This window comes from Scophthalmus maximus, chromosome 9, assembly GCF_022379125.1.
Source record: "Scophthalmus maximus strain ysfricsl-2021 chromosome 9, ASM2237912v1, whole genome shotgun sequence".
Classification (NCBI taxonomy): Eukaryota; Metazoa; Chordata; class Actinopteri; order Pleuronectiformes; family Scophthalmidae; genus Scophthalmus; species Scophthalmus maximus.
This window is the reverse complement of record NC_061523.1, coordinates 6,380,163-6,405,506: the sequence shown is the minus strand read 5'-3', so window position 1 is coordinate 6,405,506 and position 25,344 is coordinate 6,380,163. Positions and strand designations below refer to the sequence as shown.

Below are 25,344 nucleotides of genomic sequence, written 5' to 3'. Positions count from 1 at the left end.
TCACACACATGGCATCTAGTGGTAATGGCAATCTCAGGGAAACTTTCCCAAACAGTTCAAAAAATTGCTCAATCCTCATCCAATGATCATCCGACTATTTGTTCAAGCCAATACTTGGCAACAACTAGACATGAGAGTCACAATTCATATTTGATAGCGCTGCTCATATTAGCAGAAATATTTTGAGGACCACATTAACGCGCTTTAATTCACATAGTTCACTGTCCATTTCTGTGAGACTATAGGAGACTGTTTAGAGTCTATGGGGGGTGGACGTCAGACGGTCTGGGGGGTGGGGGGGAATTGAATCCATCAATCAGGTGAACATTTCATAGCAATTTGAGAGGCGAGATCTATGAAGAACTTTATGCACTCGATAACAATTGTGTGTTCTAGTAAAATAATTTAATCACAAACACATTGGCTGTATGGATACGAATGATGATCCTTACAACCTATGTGTTGTACGGACACTAACAACCCCAACCCACAAACAAGTACTAATAAGCTTGTTTTGAAAATATAATTTCTTTGCATAAAAAAACGATAACAGCACAGAACAATGACCTGTACAATGAACATAAATAGTAAACCTGATTAGTGTAGGAATAATAATCGCGATATTCACGTGACTATGCATTGACTTTGTATGTAATCTACTCGCCGGTCTGGTGTGAACGCACCATTAAGAATTGAGTAGTGCACGTGCACAATTGAACCATAAACATAATTATTAAATTCACAGGCGTCGCCGGCTTCATTGCGTAATTTTCAATGACAAAATCGTACCGGCGCTCTTTGATGTCAAAATGCGTAATTGGTACGAAAAATGCGTGCAGCTTGGCAGGTCTGCATGAGCAGACAAAGTCTGTGAAGAAAGAGAAGGATGCTACATACACTCTTCATATACTGTGGTTATTACAACCGGTACAGCCACAAGGTTCTTGTTACCACATCGGACATGAATGTGTGTTCAATACTACCAGACACTGGAACCATGACGGAGATCACAGCACTGTGCAACACGACACAAAACTCAAGAGGATTTAAACTGTCCACAGATGAAGCCTGAAAACTGAGACACAGATTAAAGGGCCACTTCACCCAAACAGCAACAAACAATTAAAATGTTAACTTTTCCATCCATGCTGGTCATTTTAGGTTTAGTCCATCCATGTTTGCAGATACTGGTCCCGGAGATTTCTACATCCGCCCCATGGGGAATGTTCATTTAGATTTTTCTCACCACCAGCCAACGCTCGTTAATCGACCGTTAACGGTTAGCTGACAAGATTAAAATGTATAATTCATAATGTGCATAAACAATAGAACACGAGGCTTTACACGTCGTCACACACCTGCAGCTGCTGTGAACAGAGTAAACCAGACCAACAGGCCGACACAGTGTTTCCCAGTAATTACCTAGACTGTGGCGGCTGCCATCGTCTAATTTGCCAGGCCACAGTTTCATAATGATCCAACCACGTTTTTTCCAATTCCTCTAATAACACAAAACACATTGAGCCATCTGTCACAGTCAGACTGGCCATCGGCAGCACCGGGACAAAACCGCAGCGGTGGGTTTGCCACGGGACCATTAAAAAACATATCACAATTTCACACCTATCACCAAACACGGTTAATTGTGAACGTACCTACAATGCAAGAAGACAACAAAAAGAATTATGTCTGTGGTGACAAAGTATAGAAAGATTGTAACTTCAATCTGAGGTAATGAGCTCTGAGGTGTTCTTATGTAGGAAATAATCGACACAGCGGCAAGGGAAAGGTAACGTTTATAGTCCCTCCTCAGGTTGCTGGTGACCTATCCTTGTATTTCAGACAATGTTACAGTCGGCGGGAGCGAGGGATCAAGGGGAAACAGAGAGAGGATTCACTTTTACAACTGTAAAAAAAGACAGTAAATACTCTTGAAGGTTGCAAGCGCCGTGAGCAGCTCGGCCTCTGTACACAATATCCCCCACTCCAAACTCCACTTGATACTGTGCATCATCAAACCCCCACAACGACGTCCCGGAGACTGTGCCGTCACGGCGAGGGAAAGATCAACCGCGGGCTCCCCTCTCCGATTCACCTCACCTCGCATGCCGAACTCCCTGATCTTTCCACTTGACGCGGCTGGGAACATCACACTGAATTCAATAGCGCGCCGATATTATTGACAAAGGCTTTCCATGCAGCTCACAGCGCACTATCTGTCACACAGCCTGTTGGCCAGCATATTGATTCGTGACAGGGGGGAGAGAGGTGGGCGACGGAGGGCAGGCGGGGATGAAGAGAGGGAGACGGACGGAGAGGGGGGGCGCAGTGAGCGATACGACGAAGGCGAGGTAAAAGATAGAGACAAGCGGCGAGATGAAGGGCGGAGGCAGGGGAAAGAAAGAGGTAACCTGACATAAAGCAGTCAGACAAGGTCTTTGTCTTCACAGCCGCAAATCTAAGATGATTAGTGGGAAGACATTTCTGTTTTGACATTGCTCTGAGGCAACGCGGTAACAAAACAAAACAAAGGGGAAAAAACCGTGGAAAGAAATGCGTTGTCTGATAGGTAAAGGATCAGACAGGGAGAGAGTGTGGAGAGCAAAGGGGAACATTGTGGAAAAGATTCCTGCATGAAGTCACCCTGCAGAAACAAAAAAAAAAAAACTTGTGTAATCATTGACCTGAGCAAACAGATCTGCTTCTTTCTCCCCCTCGGCCCTTTTCCTTCTCTCTGTTTCTCCCTCTCTCCCCCCCGTTTTCCGAAAAAGTCCGACTCTCAGGAGATGAAGGCCCATGTGAGCAAACAAAAAACAGCTGATAATCAGTGCAATTACTCCTCTGTCTGTGTGTGTGTGTGTGTGTGTGTGTGTGCGTGTGTGTGTGTGTGTGTGTGTGTGTGTGTGCGTGCGTGTACCCAGGCAACATACCCGCAAAATCTCTTCAACACAGCTGGAGTCGTTTGGAAGGCTGACCTGGAGAAAACAAGGGAAAGAAAAAAACAGAGAGACTGACTTCAACACTATTTATAACAGCATTGCATTACATGTGAAAACCGCAAAAGCAGAGGTTTTGAGCAGAGACAGAGTGAAGAAGACTCGTGCACACACCACAGTGCTGACTGACCGCTCTCTAATCCGCACTCCCTCTTTAGCTTTTTCGCTCTCGCACGGCATAGGTGCAGCTTACAATATATCGAAGTTTAGTGACGGATAGGCCCTCGACATGAGCCGTCCGGTTTTCAAGGGGGTCCAACATGAAACAAAAAATACAACAGACAAATCACGCACAACTTTCATACATACATACATGAAGTCTCTCATTTACCGACCCCCACACACCCCTCTACCCTGAACCCACAACTCTTGTTCAGAGATTAGTAGTAGCAATAGTAATAATGATAATAATAATAATAATAATAATAATAATAATAATAATAATAATAATAATAATAATAATAATACAATTACAATTATATAATCAGATAATTTTGAAGACAATACCATTTAATTTTTTGAGAAAGGATAAAAGTAAGTTGTAGAAGATGTGGAGTGAGTTAACAATGCTGCAACTGTAACAGTGACATATTTATTTATAAGTGTTTCAAACAAGGGCTTTGTGATTTCAGACAGTGGTTGACAAAAGCATCCCCCCCCCTCCCCTCATTTCTATCAGATACACGTTGATTTTGTTAATTGAAATGTCGGCCCACTGTCACATTTTACAAGCCGTAGCGGCTGTAGCAAGTCAAGCAAACATTAGCTTCATGAGTTTGTTTCAAAGCTGTCTTTGTAGTGTTCCGTCCTGACTTGTTTTGAAACCTGAACCCTGTAATAAAAGTTAATTAAACGTGACACACTCCCTGACTATATTCATTAGATCATACCAAAAGACCGAAGCCAAAGCTGCATGTCCCGGGAAACACGCCAACGCCCTACTTAGTCAAATAACGGCACTGTTCTATTTTGACAGTGTGGAGCTAATTAGTTCTATATTAAATTGTAAAGTGGAAAAACGTAAGATGAAGCAATTAAAAATTTTGGAGACTGTCCTCCACCAAAAACGACCACATAGGTCGTTTTTCAAGCACATTATTATGACCTATGTGGTCGTTTTGAAGACCCCTGACCTCTAGTGGTCGTTATGTACCGCAGACCTGGTAAGTCCGCCAAGTGTGTATTTCAATGGATTTGCTTGTCACCCTAACCATAACCCTTAACAGCCCTAGGGAAGTGAGCCCCCGAAAGCATCCTCGCAGGGGTCCTAAAAATTGTAAGCTCATCAACTGTGTGTTGGTAAATCAAATAAAACCTCACGATGCTCTGAGGCGAAAAGTATTTATGGCGTATCTCCTGTCAACGGTAGAGCCGCCAATTCAGGAAACGGATGATAAGGTCGAATTAGGGCGCATGCGACATAGTTCATCATACCAGTTGGAGGACTTGTTGAAATTTTGTTCTATGGTTTGTTGTAGGTTCAGTTGATGTGCTGTTTGTCTGGGTTTGTCCCAGTTTCAATCCTGGTGTCAAGAGAGTTTTTTCTCTGCCTGTCAAGAGCATCCGTCCCAGTTTTCACCACAATGAGAGCGACAATTACAATATGCATAGTTGTTTTCAGCACATATATAGATATATTCTAAACCCTATATAAAAAACAAACCAATGCGTCACGTGTCGGAATTCAACAACGATGGGAGTGTATACTGTATGTGTCAATCAAAGTGCAGTAGTAAAGGCTGTTGGTAGTCTATGAGTCATTGATAAGCGTGACCCTGGCAGATCCTTCTTACAGAACCTGTCAGTATGCTAACGGTTAGCTGTCATGCTGAAGAGGGGTCCATTCTTAAGAACTCCATGAGGCTGAAAGGTGTCACTTGCATAGGTGTGCAAAGCCCTGAAATAATTGTCCCCATTCACTTGAAAATGTAGCTGGTGGGGGGAGAAGTGCACATGTGCGGGTGAAAAAAAATTCCCTGATTTGAAAAATCTGAAAAGAAAAAAAGAATATGGTCACCCTATAAATTTATAGTTAGCTCAGGCAACATTTCTGGGGTTGTTTGGAGTCCAACTTTAAAGAGCCGGACTGTTATTAAGATTTTACATCGACTATGCATAGCACGTTCCAAGTTTGGCCATGTTAGGTTCACATGCGTCATTGATGGAATTCCTGTGCCAAGTGTCAAGGTCAGAGGACAAATATCGCTATGCTAGGAGAAACTAATACCTCCTGGGTGATGTCTGTCTTTCTGGGGGAACTAGTCGAACCATTTATGGTATAATCTAAATTTGTGTTCGTTCATGGTGTGATATCGAACCTCCTCGCAGCATGAAGAGAGGGGCATCGAACCAGCGCTCGTGATAAACAGTGTCTGAACTGGGAACCATCCGATCCACTTGTCTGAATTCAAATCTTCCTCCTTCAGACGAAACTCGTCTATCATCTGAAGAATCAACTCGCACCATCAGGGACATAGCCGCTAATGTTAGCCTAAGCTCCGATTGCCTCCGGGATCAGCTTTACCACAGAGGGGGAAATATTACAGTAAACGGTACACGTGGCATTGTGAATTTGCTTTTAATTGGATGTAACCTGGTTTTGAAAAATGTTAAGTCTTTACATTCCAAGAATTGTTTTTTGTTACAATCCCATGCACATCACTTCAGCCTGTGGAGAAATCCAAAACTTGACAGGCTTTCCGTGCCCAGTTACAGTTGATCCATCCTGAGCGGTGAGGTTTAATCAAGGTCAAGCCACTCAACAATTTCAAAACATCCATTTAACATTGTTTTACCTACTCCTCATGTTGCAAATGTGTATTAACACGCTGAAATGCCAAACCATTTGTACATTTTGTCTTTTTCTAAGATGATTCAGTATGGCTATTATATTGACCCTCTTTTTGCCCACAGCTTGTTTGTGTGTGTGTGTGTGTGTGTGTGTGTGTGTGTGTGTGGGCAAAGAAAAGTAAAGTAGGGACATGAACAAAGAATGATATATTTCAGCTTTCACATTCAAAAAAAGGCCGCAAATGCCTGTGGTTTGGCCAGTGTTGTTTTAATCACAGGGTAATTTCAGTTCACAGGACTGACTAGTGTTTTATTTAAGGAGAAAAAGAGTTTGTCTGAGCTTAGACATATGCAGCCACTCTGATTGAATTCATCAGCTCAATGGCTGCACACTGCTAATCTGTGCCGACATGTGCCCTTGTCAATTAAGTCTTTCTTAGAACAGGACTGATCTGGAATGGTGACTGGAGTAACATTACCGCAGATGTCTGGGCTACAATTCAGAAAGGTGTGTGACCATCATAATTTCAAATGGTCATCGAAGGTGAAACCAAAATAAAATGTTCATGTCAAACAAGTTAAACGAAAATGTGAAAATTGTAATAAAGGTTAAAAAAAAAAAAAAGAAGAAAAAAAAGAGGAAGAAGTTTCTGGAGCTGGAACCGTTTGCTTTGTCGGTTCAGCCAAAGTGCACATTGCTGCTCATGCAGACTACAGAGTTGCTCCACCATTTATTCCAAACAAATCATTATTGCCGCTGCTGGAAACGCACGACTCCGTTACCTAAAACCTACAAGACACAGGAATAAATGTCCTTTGCCAAATGAAAGCTTCCAAAAAGTAATTGAAAACAAAATAAAGCGATCCGCCGGGCCAGATCTCGGCTTGGATCAGGCCAACAACTGGCTCATTAAGGATGAAAGAGACAGAGGAACATCTGGGGGAAGAGGGAAAGACTCTGAGGGCAATTCACTGCAGAGCTCATGTCTAACATATTACAGCACCATAACCTCTGTCACACACCATTACTAAAAGCACTAACATGGCCACAGGAGCAATTTAGTAACTATGATGAGAAGGGTGACATCATATCCCTCCCCCCCCCCCCCCCTTAAATAACTGACTGTTGAAACAACAATGCAATAAAAGTGATTTGGAGAGTGTGTGGTAGACGGGGTCAAAACCGCTTGAGCTCACCAATGAAACATCCGTCTGAGCGCCTTCTAGACATGAGCTCTGCTTCTACATGAGCACGTCAGAGTCAACAGGAAGCCGGAGAGGGAGGATTAAGATGTGCGCGTTCCAAACACAGGCTTAACACCAATTTCAACCAAAACAAAGTTTTGCCCTGAGCTATGAAAACATTACACAGACGTGCATTTTCATTGTCTTTTTCAAAGGTTATTTAGATGATGACAGAATATCTTTTTCATTACAGGCTCAACACAACAAATTATATTTAGAATTTAAATCTGAAGTTCAATACCACGGAACATCACGTCTTCATGCACATTGACACCACCGACGTTACCAATCATAGAAGGAAATGTGTTACAATTTCAGCTTTTCTTAAGAGTTGACTTCTAAAATAGGAAAGTGGCTTTTCTTGACAAGTAGCGGCTTATTTGGTAGGTAACATACAATGAATACGTCCCTCTGTTTTGACAAGCACCATATGCTGTTAGAGAGTGATAATAATGTGGCCACTTCTTAGTCAATATGCAAAAACAACACTGATATTATCACCTTATAAAGTTGATGCAACAAACAGTTGCTTTTTAACCCGCCCAGCAGACACAGACCAACATGAGTGTTTATTTGGAGCTCAACTCCAAATCAGACAACCATGTGAGTTAAAGATGACATATTATGCAAAAAAACTCCTTTTCGTTGTTTGTGCACATACATGTGTGTATCTGTGGAGCCTGCCAGCCCACAAACTGTGAAAAAAAACACCCTGTTGTCTTTTTGTGAGCTGGCTATACTCTACAGCCTGGCTCTGAACAACTGGTTCAGATTTATCTCCCTCTCTGATGTCACAGTTGGACTCTTTTGGGGTAACCACGCCTGCAATCTACACATTCATTTCGGTCAATAAATCACAACAGACTGGGGCAGCTGGCCAATCAGAGGAGACTGGGGTTTATCCTGAGGCGAAGCTAAAATAAATCAGCTCGTTTTAGACAGAGGGTGAGAAGAGGAGCTGCAGGAATGGGCAGTATGAGAACATTGATGCCTCTTCTGAACATTAGAGCATGTAAACCTTTTCAATTGGTGACCCAAATTAAAAGTATGAACCTGAATATGACCATAATATGTCTCCTTTAAATTTGATATTAACTCTCATTTAAGCTTGGTTTTAGTCTCCGTCAACCCCTCAGGTAAATACATGGCTCTATAGCTGCTAAATACTGCACTATGTTCACAAGCATTTTGTCAGTCTGCTGACAAAATGCTGTTTGGTGCAGGCAGGTACAGTTGGGATTTGGATTGTTTTAGCCAGTAACATCTGCCTGCTGTGTTTGTAAAGGGTCAACAGCTAGGATAGCAGTTAAATTGAGGTCCGTAAAAGTAAAACGAGCTGAAAAACATTAACACGACTGCAAAGTCGGGTGATAATTCTCTGTGGGTCTTTCAACTATGCGTCACATTTTTTCACATTGCGTCACATTTTTTCACATTGCAGACGGCCATTCTTTTCATTTAAGAGTTTTACAATGAAAATGCATTGCAATAGATTTAAGACTAATGAATATTTCGCACATTGGTTCTACAGGAAACAGCAGCATGGTTTGATCTAATCCATCCGTTTTATGACACCAAGAGAAATAGTTTTACAGTGAAAAACATCAAGTTGAAATCGTTCATCTTGTAGAGAGAGAATGCAAGATTTAATAATTCCTCAAAATAGAAAAGAAATGAAAAAGCAATGAAGGGAAAAATGTATCTGACATGTTTACACTGGGGCAGCAAGAAGGTTCTTGGTTAGAATCTCGGTTCGAACCAACCAACCATCCAGGGCCTTTCTATGGAAGCAGTTCCGTCTCACCAGACTTTTAAATATAAAAGACATTGATTTTTCCACGACGGAATCTTTCTGCAAATATGATTAGAATTTTTTAACTTGAATTTTCTGATTATGAATATGTGAACATTGAAATACAAGTTTGGCGACCTGTCCAGTGTGAACCCCGCCTCTCGCCCAATGCCAGCTAAACATTCATTAAACTGTAAATTGTGCAATAAATAGTCATTCATAAATTATACGCGTAAATTTAAAACAAATAGTCTATTAGCCACAGTCAATTCTAAATTATGCATGGTAAATAATTGTATATTATTGTAAATTATAGTTCATCAAATATGAATTATACAGTGTAACAAAGAGTAAAATCATACGTATTAATATACTTTGCAAATTGCAAATTTAGATTGTAAATTCAAAGCAAAGAATGTTGGTAAGGTAATTACAACACTGATAAAAGACACAACATTTGAGACGAAGTATAAGACACGTTTGTCAAAAACCAATAAGGACAGACCCTTTGTGCAAAATGGGACCCTTCCTGTGTCATTATCCGCTAGTTTCACACCATAACGTGCCACATTTGACAAAAACATTTAAATGTGATTTCCCACTTCAGTATTAAACACAGCTGGCAGACCCAAAATGGAAACACTCATATGATTTCAGGCTCGCTGAGTCCGTCTATTTCTGTCTCTATCCATCCGTCCATACATCTGTCGCTCCCTGCCTCACTTTTACCATCCCTGTCCATCACAGTTGTGTTTAGTCTACTGGAGCATGACACCGATACTACCAGGGTTCGGTGTTTGTTTCGTACTTGCACTATGGACCTGTAAACCAAACGGCATACTGAATTTATAATAAACAACACCCTACTTAGTCATTGCCGAGCTCAGTGAATGGAAACTGGCTTCTTTATTTTAATGGACATGTAAGATGTGTGCATGCGTCTCCTAATTGTTCTCGCTGTGAGATCACGGTTAATGTCAAGGACCAAGAGATGGAGGGGAATATAAAGGAGAAATGAAAGATGAGTGACAGCCAGACAGGAAGTGTGCAGGAGCAGAAAGGACACATTTTAGAGAGAAAATAGATAGCAAAGGAAAAAAAATGAGAGACAGAGTGAAAGAGAGAGAGGGAGAGAGAGATTCTGAGGGAAAATATAGCCGAGGCAATTACTGAGGCAGAAATCCTTTCTCTCTGAAATAGCTGCTCCGATAGATAGACGTCTGCGCGCACACACACACACACACACACACACACACACACACACACACACACACACACACACACACACACACACACACACACACACACACACACACACACACACACACACACACACACACACCATCACAAAGGCAGATTCACTCACTCACAGGCGGGTACAGGCGGATACACAGGAGCACACTAAAGCTTATATCGACATAGTCACATTTAGACACACGCAGGGCTTTTATCATTGATGTTATTATTGATTAGTCTGCGGATTTTCTTGATTAACTGATAAAATTGTTTTCTTTTAATGCACAAGCGTGTCGCCCACACTAACAAGACAAAGCAGTGTTTCTTCTTAGAGCTACACACACACAAAGCCAGGGCACCCAAATGCAAATGAGATATTTTGTTGCTTTTTGAATAGAAAAAAAACCCAACACATGCGGCATTAAAAATGGTTATTTTTTATTGCGTCAGTAAAACCAAACGAGCTAATGAAGTTCATAGTGTTTATAGTGGTAGAGGGGTCGTCAAACTTTTGTACGAATGCCGCAATCGTGCAATAACACACCAGAAGATACTTTCTTCCTAAAACACAACTCTTCTCTTTTTTTCCAAGAGTTACTCAACCCAACTTCACTGAATATGAGCATTATTATACAATGATGAACAGGTAGTAATAGTGCTGTAATATGGGAGGTGGGATTAGTACTGTGCTTTTGCTTAGCTTATAATTAAAGGGCGGCGAGAATTTCTGGATTGGAAAAGAATCGCCCCGACACTGTTTTAACATCTTGTCACTTTCTGATGTATTACAGGGACGCCCCCGCGCTCTTGTGGTGACTGCTATGCTGCGTTACAAGAGTTGCCTAATGATTTAGCATTACAATTTTAAATTCATGGACTCATGGGAACCAAACCAAGAAGGTCAGGCGTACAAATGAGATTTAAAGTTTTGGTTCAATTCTGCCTTGCACGAGGCAAAGCATTGCAGCTGCAGAGACAATATAGTGTACATATTTAAAATACCTTTTTTTTTTAATGGTTAAAAGTTATTAAACTGATTGTTCATCTGCATTGGAATCTGTATCAAAAGTTGAGATGAATATCAATACCTTGTACAGCAGTCACATCTACACTGGGTTAAATCCGAATAAGGGCTTGGCATTTGTCCTGACACTCCGTTCTGTTTGGCTGAGTAGGTCCTTATTCTATCAATTTGTCGTATTAGCTTGGAGCCGCTTTACACTCCACAAGCAGCCACTGATAAAATTACATAACAAAACACGTTTTAATATGATTCCACTCAAATGATTCCCTTTTTTTTTTTGCCTGTGTCTTTCTGTGTTTCAAATCCACCAGTGTCTTGTTTCTTTTGTACAGGAATTAAAAACCATTAAGAGGTAATTATAGTAATGTGTTTAAGACTTGCGTTTGTGCGTGTGTGTGAGAGTGAGATGAATGACTCAGTGAAAGCATGTGGGATGACAAAATATGAATTAATAAAACCACCCCAAAAGACACAGAGTCTCTTCATATCACAACAGAGCGATGGCAACATTTGACTTGGAGATTGGCAGAAACGGGAAGATGAAAGGGAGAAGAGGAGACACAAAGAGAGAATGAAAGAGGATAATGAGCAAAGAGAAAGAAAGATGTGCAAAGACAAAGTCAAACAGAATTAAATCTGGAGCCTGATGAATGTAAACACTTTCTCCTGCGATGTGTCCTCTGAGTGCTAGTAACTCATCCTCTCCAATTTCTGTTTTATTTTAGAACCGTTTTTCTCTGGCTGTTTCCCTTAGTAAGATGAGGGAAAGGTTTACTCTGACGGATAAATTACACAGCGTACGTGAACTTGGTCCTCGACACACGGGAGGCCAAAATGTGCCGCCGAGGGGAAAGAAACTGTTGGTTGCTCTGTCACGAAAAATGTCAAAGTCAAATGGAAACTGTCAATCATCCGGTGCGGGCGGGGACGTTTGGAGTCGCATATGTGGTTCAGACTGAGGTCCGACAGGGTTTTGGAAAATCTTCAAGGATTTTTTGTCCACAGGCTTCTCGTTTATTCAGTTTCATCTGCTCCTTTTATCATCCATATTTCAGCTGTTTACAGAGCTGGAGTGGCTGCCATCACTGGGATTACCAGCATGCTAGATAGATCACAAGCATTGCCCTCAAAGGAAACAGTGTGTGTGTGTGTGTGTGTGTGTGTGTGTGTGTGTGTGTGTGTGTGTGTGCGTGTGTGTGTGAGAGAGAGAGAGAGTCTGTCTGTTTGTGCATGTTTGTGTACGAGTCAGCCTGCCCTGATAATCTGAAGATTGTTGAGCATAATACAAAAAGTAGGTCCATCACCTCATGTGCCCTCTTCCCACATGTTCACCACTCAAATTCATAAAGAGCACTTTCTACACTTCCTTGAACATTACCAAAAAATAATAATCCGCGCTTCCCACTGTCACAGTTCTGTAGCCATCATTGTGTCTGATGTTGCCGTGTCACACTTCCTGAAGCGCTGACGGACGCGCAAAATTGAGCTACGTCTTTGTGATATGCTGGGCATGCGTCGTACGTGGTTGACAGGAGAATGTTTTTGTTGCAAGAGTGGTCTGAAAAGTTCCTGTGAATTATTTTTCCTCATCATAACTGCGTCTTAAACACTGCAGATATTTAAGCTGACCACAGCTGCCTGTTCTGACTTATTGCAGTCGCCTACAGGGGAAAACACCACACCAATATTGGTATTGAGAGTCGAGAGTACAAAAAAATTGGTTTGATATTACAGCGATAGTAAACATGTTGCAAAATCCAAGCGCTTGGAGACTTGATGTGTGAACTTGTACAATGCAATGTGAGAAGTTGTCGAACAAAAGTCTGAACTTGCACGTTTACATTTTCCAATTCGATAGGTTGTAAGGAGTGAGTTGTGGATGTAGCCGAAAAAAGGTCTCAAGTTTAAAACATTTTAAAAATCAACTCATTTGTGAATAATTTTTTCTGTGACTTCACATTCAGAACACAGGTGTGCGAATGTTTCAAGTTCACATTGTTTCTACAAGCTCTCAAGTGTTTTTTTTTTTTCTTCCTCTGTGACTTCAAATTCAGGTTACATGTGAATGAATATGAAGCGAAATTTGAGTTTTCACATTGTATTCTACAAGTTCACAAATCAGGTCTACAAGCGCTTGCATTTTGCCACATATTCAACTTCATAAACTTGGTTTGAAGGTATTTTACAGATGAACAAGAGACCGACTGTGGTCTGAACTCGGTGGTGCGCACGTGTACGACAGTGCACTGCAGATTGAGCACACTTGATTTAACATATACTGTATGAAGCCACCTGTCAGCATAAATGAGTCTGTTTGGTTGAATCCGCTCTCTGATCACAGCACGTTAAATACAGGACAATCCCTAGTTTAAGTTATTATCCAGATCAAATCCATATTGTGAGCTTATCAGCATTACTGTTCTTTGTGAAAAATCGGATGTAAAAGCCGGCTGTTACTTCAAGCGTGTCAGAACAATACGGTATCAGTCAGCGATGAACAATTCCATATCTGTTGCTGCTCGTCTCGTTTCCAGCTTGGAGGTACGTGAGGCTGCAGGGGTCTCAGGAGAACACCTCCAGCTGCACCAGGGGAGTGCAACTGACTTCAATTGTCTAATCAGTCCCTTGGTTAAAAAGCCTGGAGAAGAAGCTTCCGATGGGAAGAGAGACACAGAGACAAAGACGAGCCGTGTGACCCAGAGCCCTTGAGAGAGACAGCAGCGACATCTCCGTTCACTCCAATGGACCATTTTTTCCCCCCCAGCAATGGCGGATCATGGAGCCTCTCAATAGTTCCCGGAAGTGAGACGCAGCAGAATGGAGTCACTGGAGCGTCTGTGCAGCACTTATGAAGGGTAAGACGTTTAAATAATCAGATTGTATATAGTCAGCACATCTGAATCACATCTGAATGCGCATTAAAGCATGTCAGTGGATTATGATTTCTGATAATTTACGATTTAAGAAAACGTATTGACTAACTACAAAGAGTAACTACATAGGCATGTCGGTCTGCTTTATTGCAAATTGATACATTTATTGACTACTAATTACCCAAAATCGCGTTTCTGTCGCTCTGAATAATGGATTCTAATTGCGGTAACTCCCGGGAACTATCTGAAGTATATGTGAGTCACGTGAAACCTTTCCGACTTCCGTTGTCACGACTCTCATTCAACGGGTGTGACAGACGCCGGGCAGTGTCACGCTGCGCTTCAGTTGGTTGATGTTTTGTGTTCGTTCTTGATAAAAGAGTAACCGGTGAGCGGCTGTTGTTCCGTGGTGTGTTGGGTGACCCGGGGTGGCAAGGATGTGTGCCACAGAGGCTCAACTTAATTAAAGTTGATGTTCATTCATTTAATAGGGACCACTAAAGTAGAGGGGATCACAGATGTAAACTGAATCTTTGAATTGCAGTCATTTATTACTTCAGTTACTTGGAAATCACAAAAGCTTGAAAAGATCCGATAGGTGGATTTGACGCCAGATTCAGCTCTGATGAGACGCTATCGGACTGGCGGCCTAAGAGAAAGGTGTTTTCGATGCGATGCATGTCAGCTAGGAAGACATTTTGGAGGGGGAGAGAAAATCAATCTACATTTAATTTATAACATGGATGCCTGTTGCAGGGTCGGTGAGCGCGACTGCAATCAGTTCGAGCTGTGTTCGTGTCTCAAAAGTGGGAGTTGCGTTGCTCCCCCTCTGTCGTTGCCATCTACACTAACTGCTTCCTCTCGGCTGAGTTGCCGCCCTATGGCCTTTTACAGCCTGGTAAGGTTACTGCAAATACGACTGCACAAACACACCCACCAGCTTTCCCCTCCTCTCTTTCATCTCTTTGCATTTGTTCCCTCTCTTGCTCACTCTGCACCCCCCCCCCCCCTCCTCTCGATCCCACTTTTTCTCTTCCATATCTCTCTCTCTCTCTCTCTCTCTCCGTCTTCATCTCGTGTTCCTCACACCAAGCTGTGGAGAGGCAGATAAGCAGTTGATTTACCATCCAATTAAATGTTGTCATTGAAACATTGCTTCAAATAAGCCCGTCGTTTTCACCCTGCGCTAATTGGCCTTGCACCAGCGTGTGCATGTGTTAGGACGTGTCGGAGTGCCGGTGTGTGGCGCGTGTGTTCCTCTTTATTTTTTTTTCTCCGTCTAATGCTTACAGGACCGAGCGCATTCAGATAACGGCTGTTCCCCACTTAAAAAGAGGGGCATTTTAAGTTCGCACTGAGTTTCACCGTCCAACTGGGCCAAGTAATGAATTTTAATTAAAACCAAATCTCGAATTAAATTCATAAAATCAAATGGCCGTGTGTAATATGAAAAGCCACAAAACCGCAGAGGATTATCAACCGACTCGGCAGCTCTTGAAAAGATAACACTCGACGTGGCCTTTCACCCTTTTTTTTTTTTTTTGCCTATTCATTTTTAATTCTTACAGCGCATAGATCGTACATATCATGGATTTCGTCTCACCTCTCACATGCACCTTGTTTCAATTAGCAGAAGATGTTCTGATAAACCAGCTCTGCGCTCCCCGCTCAGCACCAAACGGCAGTAGACTAAATTAGCAGCTGGAGTTCCTGGTTGTCGACACCAAAACAGAGTAAAAAAGAAGTGTGTGTTTTTTTAAATGTATGTTAAACATAGATTTGTCACATGGCATAAACCTGACTTTAAACTAATTCCAGCTCAGTCTGCTTTATGTTAAAAAATAAAGAGCGGCAAATGTCCGTGTGTGTGTTTAATCATCACACACACAAACATAGTATAATAGTCTACCTTTTCCCCATCCTCTCTGTAACACACACACACACACACACACACGCGCCCACACACACACACACACGCGCGCGGTCAAAAGAGAGTTTTTATCGAATTTTAATAAATCCATGGGAAAGCGGCCTCAAAACTCATTTATCAAACATTTAACACCGACTTGGCCATTAAAGGGGGTGAGATTGAAGAAGAGGAGCTATGATCAATGCCAGTGGACCATGTAATTGCACCAGGAGCGGGTTAGCCGAAAACATTAGCCTTGTTTTCTGATGGATCACATCCTGGAGCCAGCTCGCCGAGCTAAACGCTTCAATCTGTATTAGCGCCACCCGGAGCCATGCGTCTCCAGGAGCTGTGCCACTCAAATTAGCAAAGGTTTTCCGACACAGCTGATTGGCTGATAGCAAAAATGCAACGATGTCACTTGAAAACAGCTGATGGTTTTGATGAGCTTCCTCACAGTGCTTAAAAATCGCTTTGCTTTGTTCTTTATTTAATAAGTAGAAGTCATATTTTTTCTGCAAATGACAACCTCACTTTGTAACCTAGTGTGCAATTGTAGAGTTCAACCCTTTTGCATTTCTACCAAACTGCCTTTTACTTCCATTCTGTCTCTGTGATCTTATCAGATTTGCATTACACGCTTATCTTGGGTGTACTTTTTCTTTTTCAAAAACCTCTGTGATTCGCAACTGCTTTGGCTGCCTGGAGGCCCGGCACTCCCTCACGGATGTTTTCAATTATTCTGGCTGATTAAACCCGAAAGAATCGCTGGGAAATATATGCGTATAATGTCACCAAAGTCCTTTATAAGTTTGGAACATGAGTAAAAGATGAGTGTCTATCAAGCACACCTCTACGCCAGCACACGCAACGGGCAGAAAACAAACTGGGAAGAGCCAGGACGCCATCTTTTTTTACAAATGTTAACAAACGTAGAAATTGAGCATAGCGTTAGTTCAGGCAGGCCGTGAAGTCGAGCTCGGCCACTACGCAGCACATCAGCTGACAGTAGAGATGTCTACGCCGGCCCGCATCAGCTGACGGCTCAGCTGATCCTCTTCTTCTACGCGTTCAATTGGCAAAGCTCATACCGTGCGCTCTATTAAAGCCGCTTTTACCTGCCTCCTCTTCTTGCTTTTACTGCACATCACTTCGCAACCCGCCTCCACCCCGGCACCTTCCCTTTCACACCGTATCTGATTTAATCAATGTCATGTGTTGTCATCGATTCCTGCTCTGTTCTGCACTGGGGGGGGGGGGGGGGGGGGGGGGGGGGTCTGTAGCTGCCTCACATTCCAAGAAGGCTCATGGAACGGTAGGGAGATGTGCTCTCCCTACCGCTCCGTATGCACGTGGAAGTGCAGGGAGGTCCCAGAACAGAGCCATACCGCCAGATATAGCTAATTGCGATTATTGAAATGAATTCATTTAGACTATATTGGTCCTGACTGAACTCCTGTTATTACATGTATGATAGGAATGGAAATGACTTATTTGTCATCCCCTCATATCCATGTTAGTTTGGTAATCAGCTTACTTTTTATACTCATGCTTAAAGCAGGATGTGTCTCAGAACCTGAAACTTCTCTGCTTGTTTCAGACACCTGGGATGAAATTCAAACGACGAGAGGGTTCACAAGTCATGATGGAGCATGATAGGGCCTCGAGTTGACCTGATAGAACAGCCACTCAAACTGTGAGCACTGGAACATATCATAAAGAATCGATAGAGTTCAGTAAAAGCAACTGAAAACAGTAATACTATTCAATCAACAACTAGCCATTCCTCTAGACATACAGTATGACAGGTGTACTATGGGGTTTTAGTAGTATTACTCCATTACAAACATCAGTGTGATTCTGAATGAAGATTTCTTCCTTCTGGAACAAAACCAGTTTCACTTCAGCTCTTTACTTCCTGAGCGGCTCGGCCTCCTAGGAGATGTTGAGAGCTGTTCTCGTTCATACCCATAGGTTAATGTGTTGCTCAGTCACCCACAGCAAAGGTTTTTCTATTATCTCCTGCTGTTAAACTGTCAGTGCAACCTATGGGCATGAGGGCACTATAGTTATGATAATACTAACAACAACCTCCGGGAAATTTAATTAAATGCTCCTAAGACAAACAATAACACTTGAACCACTTGCGCATCAGCAGCCAAGGAGCAGCACAGTCGAGCTGCTGCTGTTGATGACATCTCTATTATACGACATGGGGAGGGAGATTCACCACTGTGATTAATTGTGAACAGAACACGTCCTACACACACCCACACACACACTCTATCACTTTCTCTCATACACACACATTCAGTGGCAAATAAAACCCCTTTTAGAAATATACTCCACACATGCACAAACACACACGCACGCAGGCCCGCACGCACACAAAGCTTTATTAATGAAAGGGGCTTATATAGTTACACACTCACCTCTGTTTTAATTAGTGGAAAGAAGAAATATACGTGCATGTGCGCACAAACACACACAGACACTTTGCTTCCGAAGCCTAGATCGCTGAGCAAGTGTAAAGAGAATGATTGACAGATGTGTGTGTGTGTGCATGGGTAGAGGCAAAATTCAAGCTGTGTATATTTGATTTGTTCTGTTGCCAGGATGTGTGTGTGTGTGTGTGTGTGTGTGTGTGTGTGTGTGAGTATGTTTGTGTGTGTGTTTCTCAACATGATGTCTGTGTACCAACTAAATAAGTGCCTCTTGGGGTGGGGGGTTGACGGTTGGGAGGTCGAGGGCTACAATGGGGCATCAAATGTTTTTGCACACACACACACACACACACACACACACACACACACACACACACACACACACACACACAACAGCAGCAACAAAGTCAGAGAGCAACTTCCATCTTCCAGAAGGAACTATATTATACAAATATGAATAAGCCACGAGCAACAGAGCTCAGCTGCAAATTGCCAAAGGGCTTGCTGAGATTAGATTGTATGATAGTTGGCTTACTAACGGCCAACAGTGTTGACATGGAGCACTGGACAGCGATCAGTTAGTTCGTTGAAAACAGTCGAATGTCAATGTGAAAGGATGATGTTCGGGACAAAGCCCCAAATCTCCACCTCCACCAACAATTATCTGCACCAACGTCTGGTCCAACATTGACATCTCATCTCCATCCTGTCTTTTGCTGTCTGGTAGGAATACCCATAAAACGTGTTAAAGAACAATCTATGTCTCCACACAGGTTACCCAGCAGCACCAGAGGGGCCGGCGTTGGCTTCCCGGCCCCGGGCGGCGACTACCACAGAGCCACAAAATGAGGTGAGGCCTGTGTGACTTCACAGGTGAGTGTGTGCGTGCGCTTACACCGCCGCTGGATGGAAGGGACGACGGGGCGAGCAAGCTTGTGACACAGACCCAGAATGCACACTGTTGCAGGTCCGACCGTTGGCATTAGTGAAAAAGTGTTTTCCTATGTTTCTTCTGTTTCTTCTGAACCAACTGGGCATCATGTGCTCTCCCGTGTCAACACCACGGGCTCACACTTCGCTAATCTGCCTCCGTGGAATCCTCACCGGTGGTCTCGCCCGCCTATTCTTTCCCTCCATCTCCGCACACCTCCTCTCGCTCTCTTGTCCCCCTCCCAGCCACTCACCCTCTCTTCCTCGTCCTCCCCTCTTCCCGTCCTCCGTCACTCTTCCCTCTCTGTGCAGTTTAAGTCTAAATCGGGGGATTTGGAGGGTGTTAAGAGCTGAGGTGTAAAACACCGGCTGGTTCCCTGTAAGCTCCTAAGAGGAGAAAATAATCCAACACAAAGTCTTTTTCTCAACAGCAGCCCCCCCCCCCCCCTTAATCACCCTATTAGCTGCCTCCTCTCCTCTCGTCTCCTCTCCTTGAAATAATCAAACGCCAAAAATATGACCAATGCTTTCTCTAAGAAGATGATTTGGTGCCTGGAGTCTTAATAATTTCACTAACTGACCATATAACACTGTGTTGTCAGTCGTCATCATGGTTGCCTGAAGGAGTTTGTTGATGTCCGTTCAAATCAACAGCGATGTCTCCGGCTGCACACACGACTGCCACGGACGACGCACTTGTTCTGACTGCAGGAGGCCTCTTGTTCAATCAGCTAATCGCACTTCATGTATATTGATTCCGAGTATTTCCATAAACCTCTGGCCCTGTGCCCAAACGCGGCCACGGTCATCCCTCGCTCCCGGACTCCTGTACTGTCAGGAGGCGATACACCAAACTGAAAAATGCAAAAACAAACGGCGGCGGGGGGGTGGTGGGGGTGGTGGGGGGGTCGGGGGAGGAGTGAGGGAGCCATTTAACCGTCTATCTTCCATGTAATCTCTCTGGTGCAGTCTACCGTTCAGTCTACCCGAGAACTAAATAATAAACTGTTGCACGCGGAAAAAAGAGGAGAAAAATATGCTTCCCTCTCACTTTCCTCTCCCGTCATACTCCTCCCCCCCCCCCCTTCCTTTACCCGCTCGCCGCCTCCGATGCACTCTCGCCCATCGCTCTCATCTTCCTCCCCTCTCTTCCGTCCTCCTCCCTCTCTCTCTTTTTTATATTCATAGGATTTTAAAATGCCTGTAATGGCCCTGGTAGATCAAAACACTCACCCAATGTGCGTGCGTGCATGCTGGCGCGCGTGTGTGTGTGTGTGCGTGTGTGTGTGTGTGTATGCGTGTGTGTGTGTGTGTGTGTATTTACATCTGTCTGTCCATTTTTTCGTGACTAGTTTATACCTTTTGGGGAAGGGGGGGCATCCCTCACTTTGTGACACACCTTCAAAGGACTATTTGAGGGTTAGAACTTTACGTTTAAGGGCAACCTACTTGGCAATAAACACGATTCTGATTCTGATGGTTTGAGTTGGTATAGTTAGAGTTAAGGGTTATGGTCGGAGTTAGGCTTGAAGTTGGAATGGTTGACGTAAGGGTAGGGGGCAATAGGGAATGTATTATGTCAGCGAGTGTGCTCACAAAGTCAGAAGTGTGTGTGTGTGTGTGTGTGTGTGTGTGTGTGTGTGTGTGTGTGTGTGTGTGTGTGGTCAGGCCTTTTAATAAAAAATGCCCCGCTGAGCTCTGCATTGCCAGTTTGCCAATCAGAGCATAGCCACGATATGCAAATCACACACACACTCACACACACACACGCACACACACACACACACACACACACACACACACACACACACACACACACACACACACACACACACACACACACTTACTCAGACAAACACGTACACAGTGTTAGGAGCAGCCACTGGCCTGTATCAGAACCTAATGAATAATACTAAAGAGCCCACAGCAGAGGTTCTCAGTGTATTGTTCTGTAATGCCGAGAGCAATAAAGATTTTTATTACCATATTTTTATGGGCACCAGACATAAGCTGTTATGGAATAGTCTGACATTTTATTAGCTGTTTGGACCAGTTTCTTATTGTTCAGAATGAGGTTGCCATATCATTTGTTATATTTTGTATAATACTATCATACAAGTAGGATGTTTGAAAACCTTAACATCCTGGGGAGTGAAATTTTTGCATTAAAACAGTGCAGCATGTCAATTTCAATCACATATCAGCGACGTGTTTTGGAAAACATAACTTGGGCAGTTAAAAACAAATATATAAATAAATATTTTCATTAAATTACATAAATAGTTATATATATTTACATCCATACATTAATCTCTGTCTAGCATTATGTGAAGTAGCCTAATTATCACTGGAACAAATGTTTGTTTTTTCCAGAACCAGCAGCTCTGACTAGATCAGAAGAGATAACGCAGTGGGGATGTAATGAACAATGGTCTGGGGGAAATGTGAAATGCGGATTTACATTTTTTTCTCAAAGCGTAATTGTGCCATAACTGTGGGACAAACAGCATGAAACGATCTTCTCCGGCTGCAATTAAACACAGCGCCGCTGCAGCGGAGTCGGCGGCTCACTGTGGGCCTCGGCTCGAGCGCTTAGCCATAATCAGGAAAATGGTAAGTAGCTAAGCATGTTTATTTACGTACTGTACAATCGAGAGGCGCTTTACTCGATTATTTGTGATGCTACTTTGTACCTCTACTTCACCACTTGTCCGACGCGAGTACTGTACTTTTTTTCCTTTTCCTCCTAAAACCTCATAGTAACTGGACATCAATAGGTTCCAATAATTTCATTAATGGAAATTTGTTGGAGTTATCTGACACAATCAAATGAATGCTGACTATGTATATACTGTGTGTTTGATACCTAGATGTTCAAGTGTGTGGGGATGTGTGTAGACACAGACGCATGTACACATGACCCGGTATTCATTACTCCTTCACGTACGAGTGCGCGTCTTTACAGCCATATACACCTTTTGTTCCCCTCTGCTCTGACCTGCCATAACCTCCGGTTTAATGATGCTCACATTATCCTCCCCCCTCGTTCTCCCTGCGTCCTTACTGGAAAGAGGCCTGATAATTGAAATATTTTATAAAAGGTTCTTTTTTTAAGTGGTTGCTTATGTTTTTGAGAAACAATTTAACAAGTCAATAATAATCCAGGAACATACATTGTATAATGACATAAGCCTCTAAAAGGAGCCTTTTTGCACAACAGATACTTTGCTCGGAATACGTACGCCGTTATTTCAATTTGAAAAGATCTGAATAATTATCGCGCAATGACCTTTAATTCATGTTTTCCTTTTCCTTTTTCTTTTTTAAATGTCACAGACTCAGGCAGTAAGAGTCTTGCCTGTGTGAACTCACGACACCGGGCGCATGCATGCTGCTGCTGCCGTGAAAGTGCAGGGATTGACTGCTGCGAACCCCCTGGCCTGCGATCACCGGGGAGCCGCTGTGTGTCGAGCCATCGGCCGCCGCCCTGATCCGACCTGCCGACCTCGGGTTCACCGGCATCGCGTGGCCAGAATTCGTTCTATAAAATATAAGAGGCGGTTCATCCGACCGGCTCCCTTGAAGAAATGTCTGGTAGGGACGTCGGGGGTGACATTAGAAGACAATGCGCGCTGTCAAACCCCGGGCGGTGACGTCAGAGATCAATGCTGATCGCTGCAGCTAATCCAGTAAACAGAGCTGTAATGTTGATCCTGAGGGTAAACTGTAAATCTGAAATCATATTATGTCTGCTATAAACAGCAACACTAAATAGCTAACTGCTCTTTGGCATCCGCGATCATAAAACGCCTATGTGTGTGTGCGTGTGTGTGTGTAAGTGTATATATGTGTGTGTGTGTAAGTGTATGTATGTGTGTGTGTGTAAGTGTATGTATGTGTGTGTGTATAAGTGTATGTATGTGTGTGTGTATAAGTGTATGTATGTGTGTGTGCGCTCTCCAAGGGAAAAGCAATCTACGAAACGCAAAGAGAGAAATGGAGTGGTGTACTTCTGACTCTGTCAGCAAATGTTCTAGCTGACGCTGAAATGCTTTTTCTGTTTTCGTCCTGCCGCTTGTACATTGTCACGCGACACGACTTGACATCGCCGCGTTGTTATGGAACTCACTCGCGAGAAGTCGTTATCACGGAGCGCAGCCATCTCCTGATTATCTCGTAACGGGGCCGACAAGGATGATCTCAGTGTTAAAGTATTGAACTCTAAAAACCCACAGAGAGCTGCCCACCCTCCTCTGTGATCTGCCTTATCGCGGGGCGGCTATTGCTGCGACGACAGCCCCGGCAGCCACTTGCTGATGGGAGACCTCCCCTCTGCCATTTGGCTTCAAGTATATTTCTCCCCAAGCACCCTCTCCTCCGTCTCACTGCAGCCACTCAAGGGTAGTTTGATTCATTGGACTGTATTCTTTGTTTCTAGAAGATGATTTTATGATCATTTTTACTATCAGCATAAAAGCTAAATCAATCCATCTCCCTCTCTCTCTCTCTCTCTCTCTCCCTCTGCAGAGGCAATTAGCTTTTGTAAAAATCAAATAAATTAAAGCGTTAAGAAGCGCTCATTGAGTCACTGGGAGGCTTCGCACAGTATCACTGCTGTCAAGAGGGCACACAGATGCGGTGCCTATAAATAAAGAGGTACTGTGATAGAGAATGCTGGTGTCATGTATACGTATACGTATACGTATATATATATATATATATATATATATATATATATATATATATATATATATATATATATATATATATATATATATATTCGTGTACGCCTTGGTCGCGAGTTGACAGGCTGCCTTAGGGAAAGTGAGGTCTGATGGGTATTATGCAAATGAGGCCAGCTGTTTGCTGCATTGACAGACTCCTCATAATGTTCTTCTGGTTCGGCTGGAAGTGTGAAAATATCTTATCCCCGTTTCCCTCTTGTCGCCATGTTTCTCTCGCCTCGCCTCTGTTTTTCCCAGAGAAGGTATTTCCAACGGACTGATTTCGCACGCGCACCTCTCTGCTCCTTTTTCCCACCATTTCCCCCGGCGTCTGCCCGACGATCCATCTGCGCTGTTACAGTAATGAATGCACAAACAGGGGAAGCTTCCTTGAGCATTTGTTGACTCCTTAAGTGTAAAGTAAATCATTCCGAGGCCCGTGAATCCACAGCCCACTGGAAAAAAACAAACAAACAGTGAGCAGCTTTCCGTGGATACGTCTCATGTTAATTCAGATATCTTACTCCGGCAGCCACTGCGAGTTAATTTCAGCCAGTTAGTAAAAAACATTCCTTCCATTCCTTTCGTTTGTTGGCTGTGGTGGTTTTTCTCTCCAGCATTTCCCTCCCTTCCTCGGTTTTAGCCGTCGCTCACTTCAAATCAAAGAGGTTTCCCAGGCACAGTAAAATATATTTACATTCATCTGCCTGTCCTTTTTTTTTTTGCTTTCCTCCTCTGATACTGTCTCAGTCCTTCCTCGCTGTTCCAACAGATCAAACTTGACACCGTGACTGCAGTGATCGTCACTCATGCGTGTTTCCTGTGATTGGGTTCATAAGTGTGTGTGAAAAACCCTATTTTAATGGTGTATTATTTAATCGTTTTGAGGCACCAGCGCTCAAACTTAACATATGTAATATGGCTCATCACTGCATTATTATTATTGATATGAAATATTGATTGGCGCATCTTTAAGTGCTGTGTCGATTGATAAGAAGGTTGGTTAAATATAAACTACTTTGATTGCAAATTCAATATAGCAAATTACTATGGCTGACTAACCCTGACAGGAGGATAATGTAATGACTCCGCAAGCATTTGCTGGTAAACCAGTAACGCCTGCTGCCGGTCGGCACTGGCTTGTTTAAGTCATAGGTGCTTGAAGTAGCAAATTAATATGCAAATTAGCATATGATATCATCCAGTACTTTGCACTCACACTTGCAGATGATTTCCCTCGAGCCTCAGTATCACAATGTTGGCGTCACACATTTAACCTGCCAGGACCACATTTGGCAGCTCAAATATTCAAGGCTAGTTCAGGAGATGATCGCGACACCTGCACTTTCCTAAAATTAGCGTTTTGATTAGACGGTCTTTT

At 43.1% G+C, this 25,344-nt stretch overlaps 1 protein-coding gene across 3 annotated transcripts in view; it reads right to left on the bottom strand.

The window, feature by feature from the left end:
- aff2 (AF4/FMR2 family, member 2) overlaps positions 1 to 25,344 on the bottom strand; it is a 146,620-nt gene that overhangs the window by 69,051 nt on the left and 52,225 nt on the right. For all 3 annotated transcript variants that reach the window (XR_007031474.1, XM_047334539.1, XM_035650340.2), the window contains exon 5: positions 2,931 to 2,975. Coding sequence is in view for 2 of the 3 variants with exons in the window: in XM_047334539.1 (XP_047190495.1) it covers positions 2,931 to 2,975 (45 nt within the window). In the remaining variant the exon portion in view is untranslated. The remainder of the gene's footprint in view (positions 1 to 2,930; positions 2,976 to 25,344) is intronic.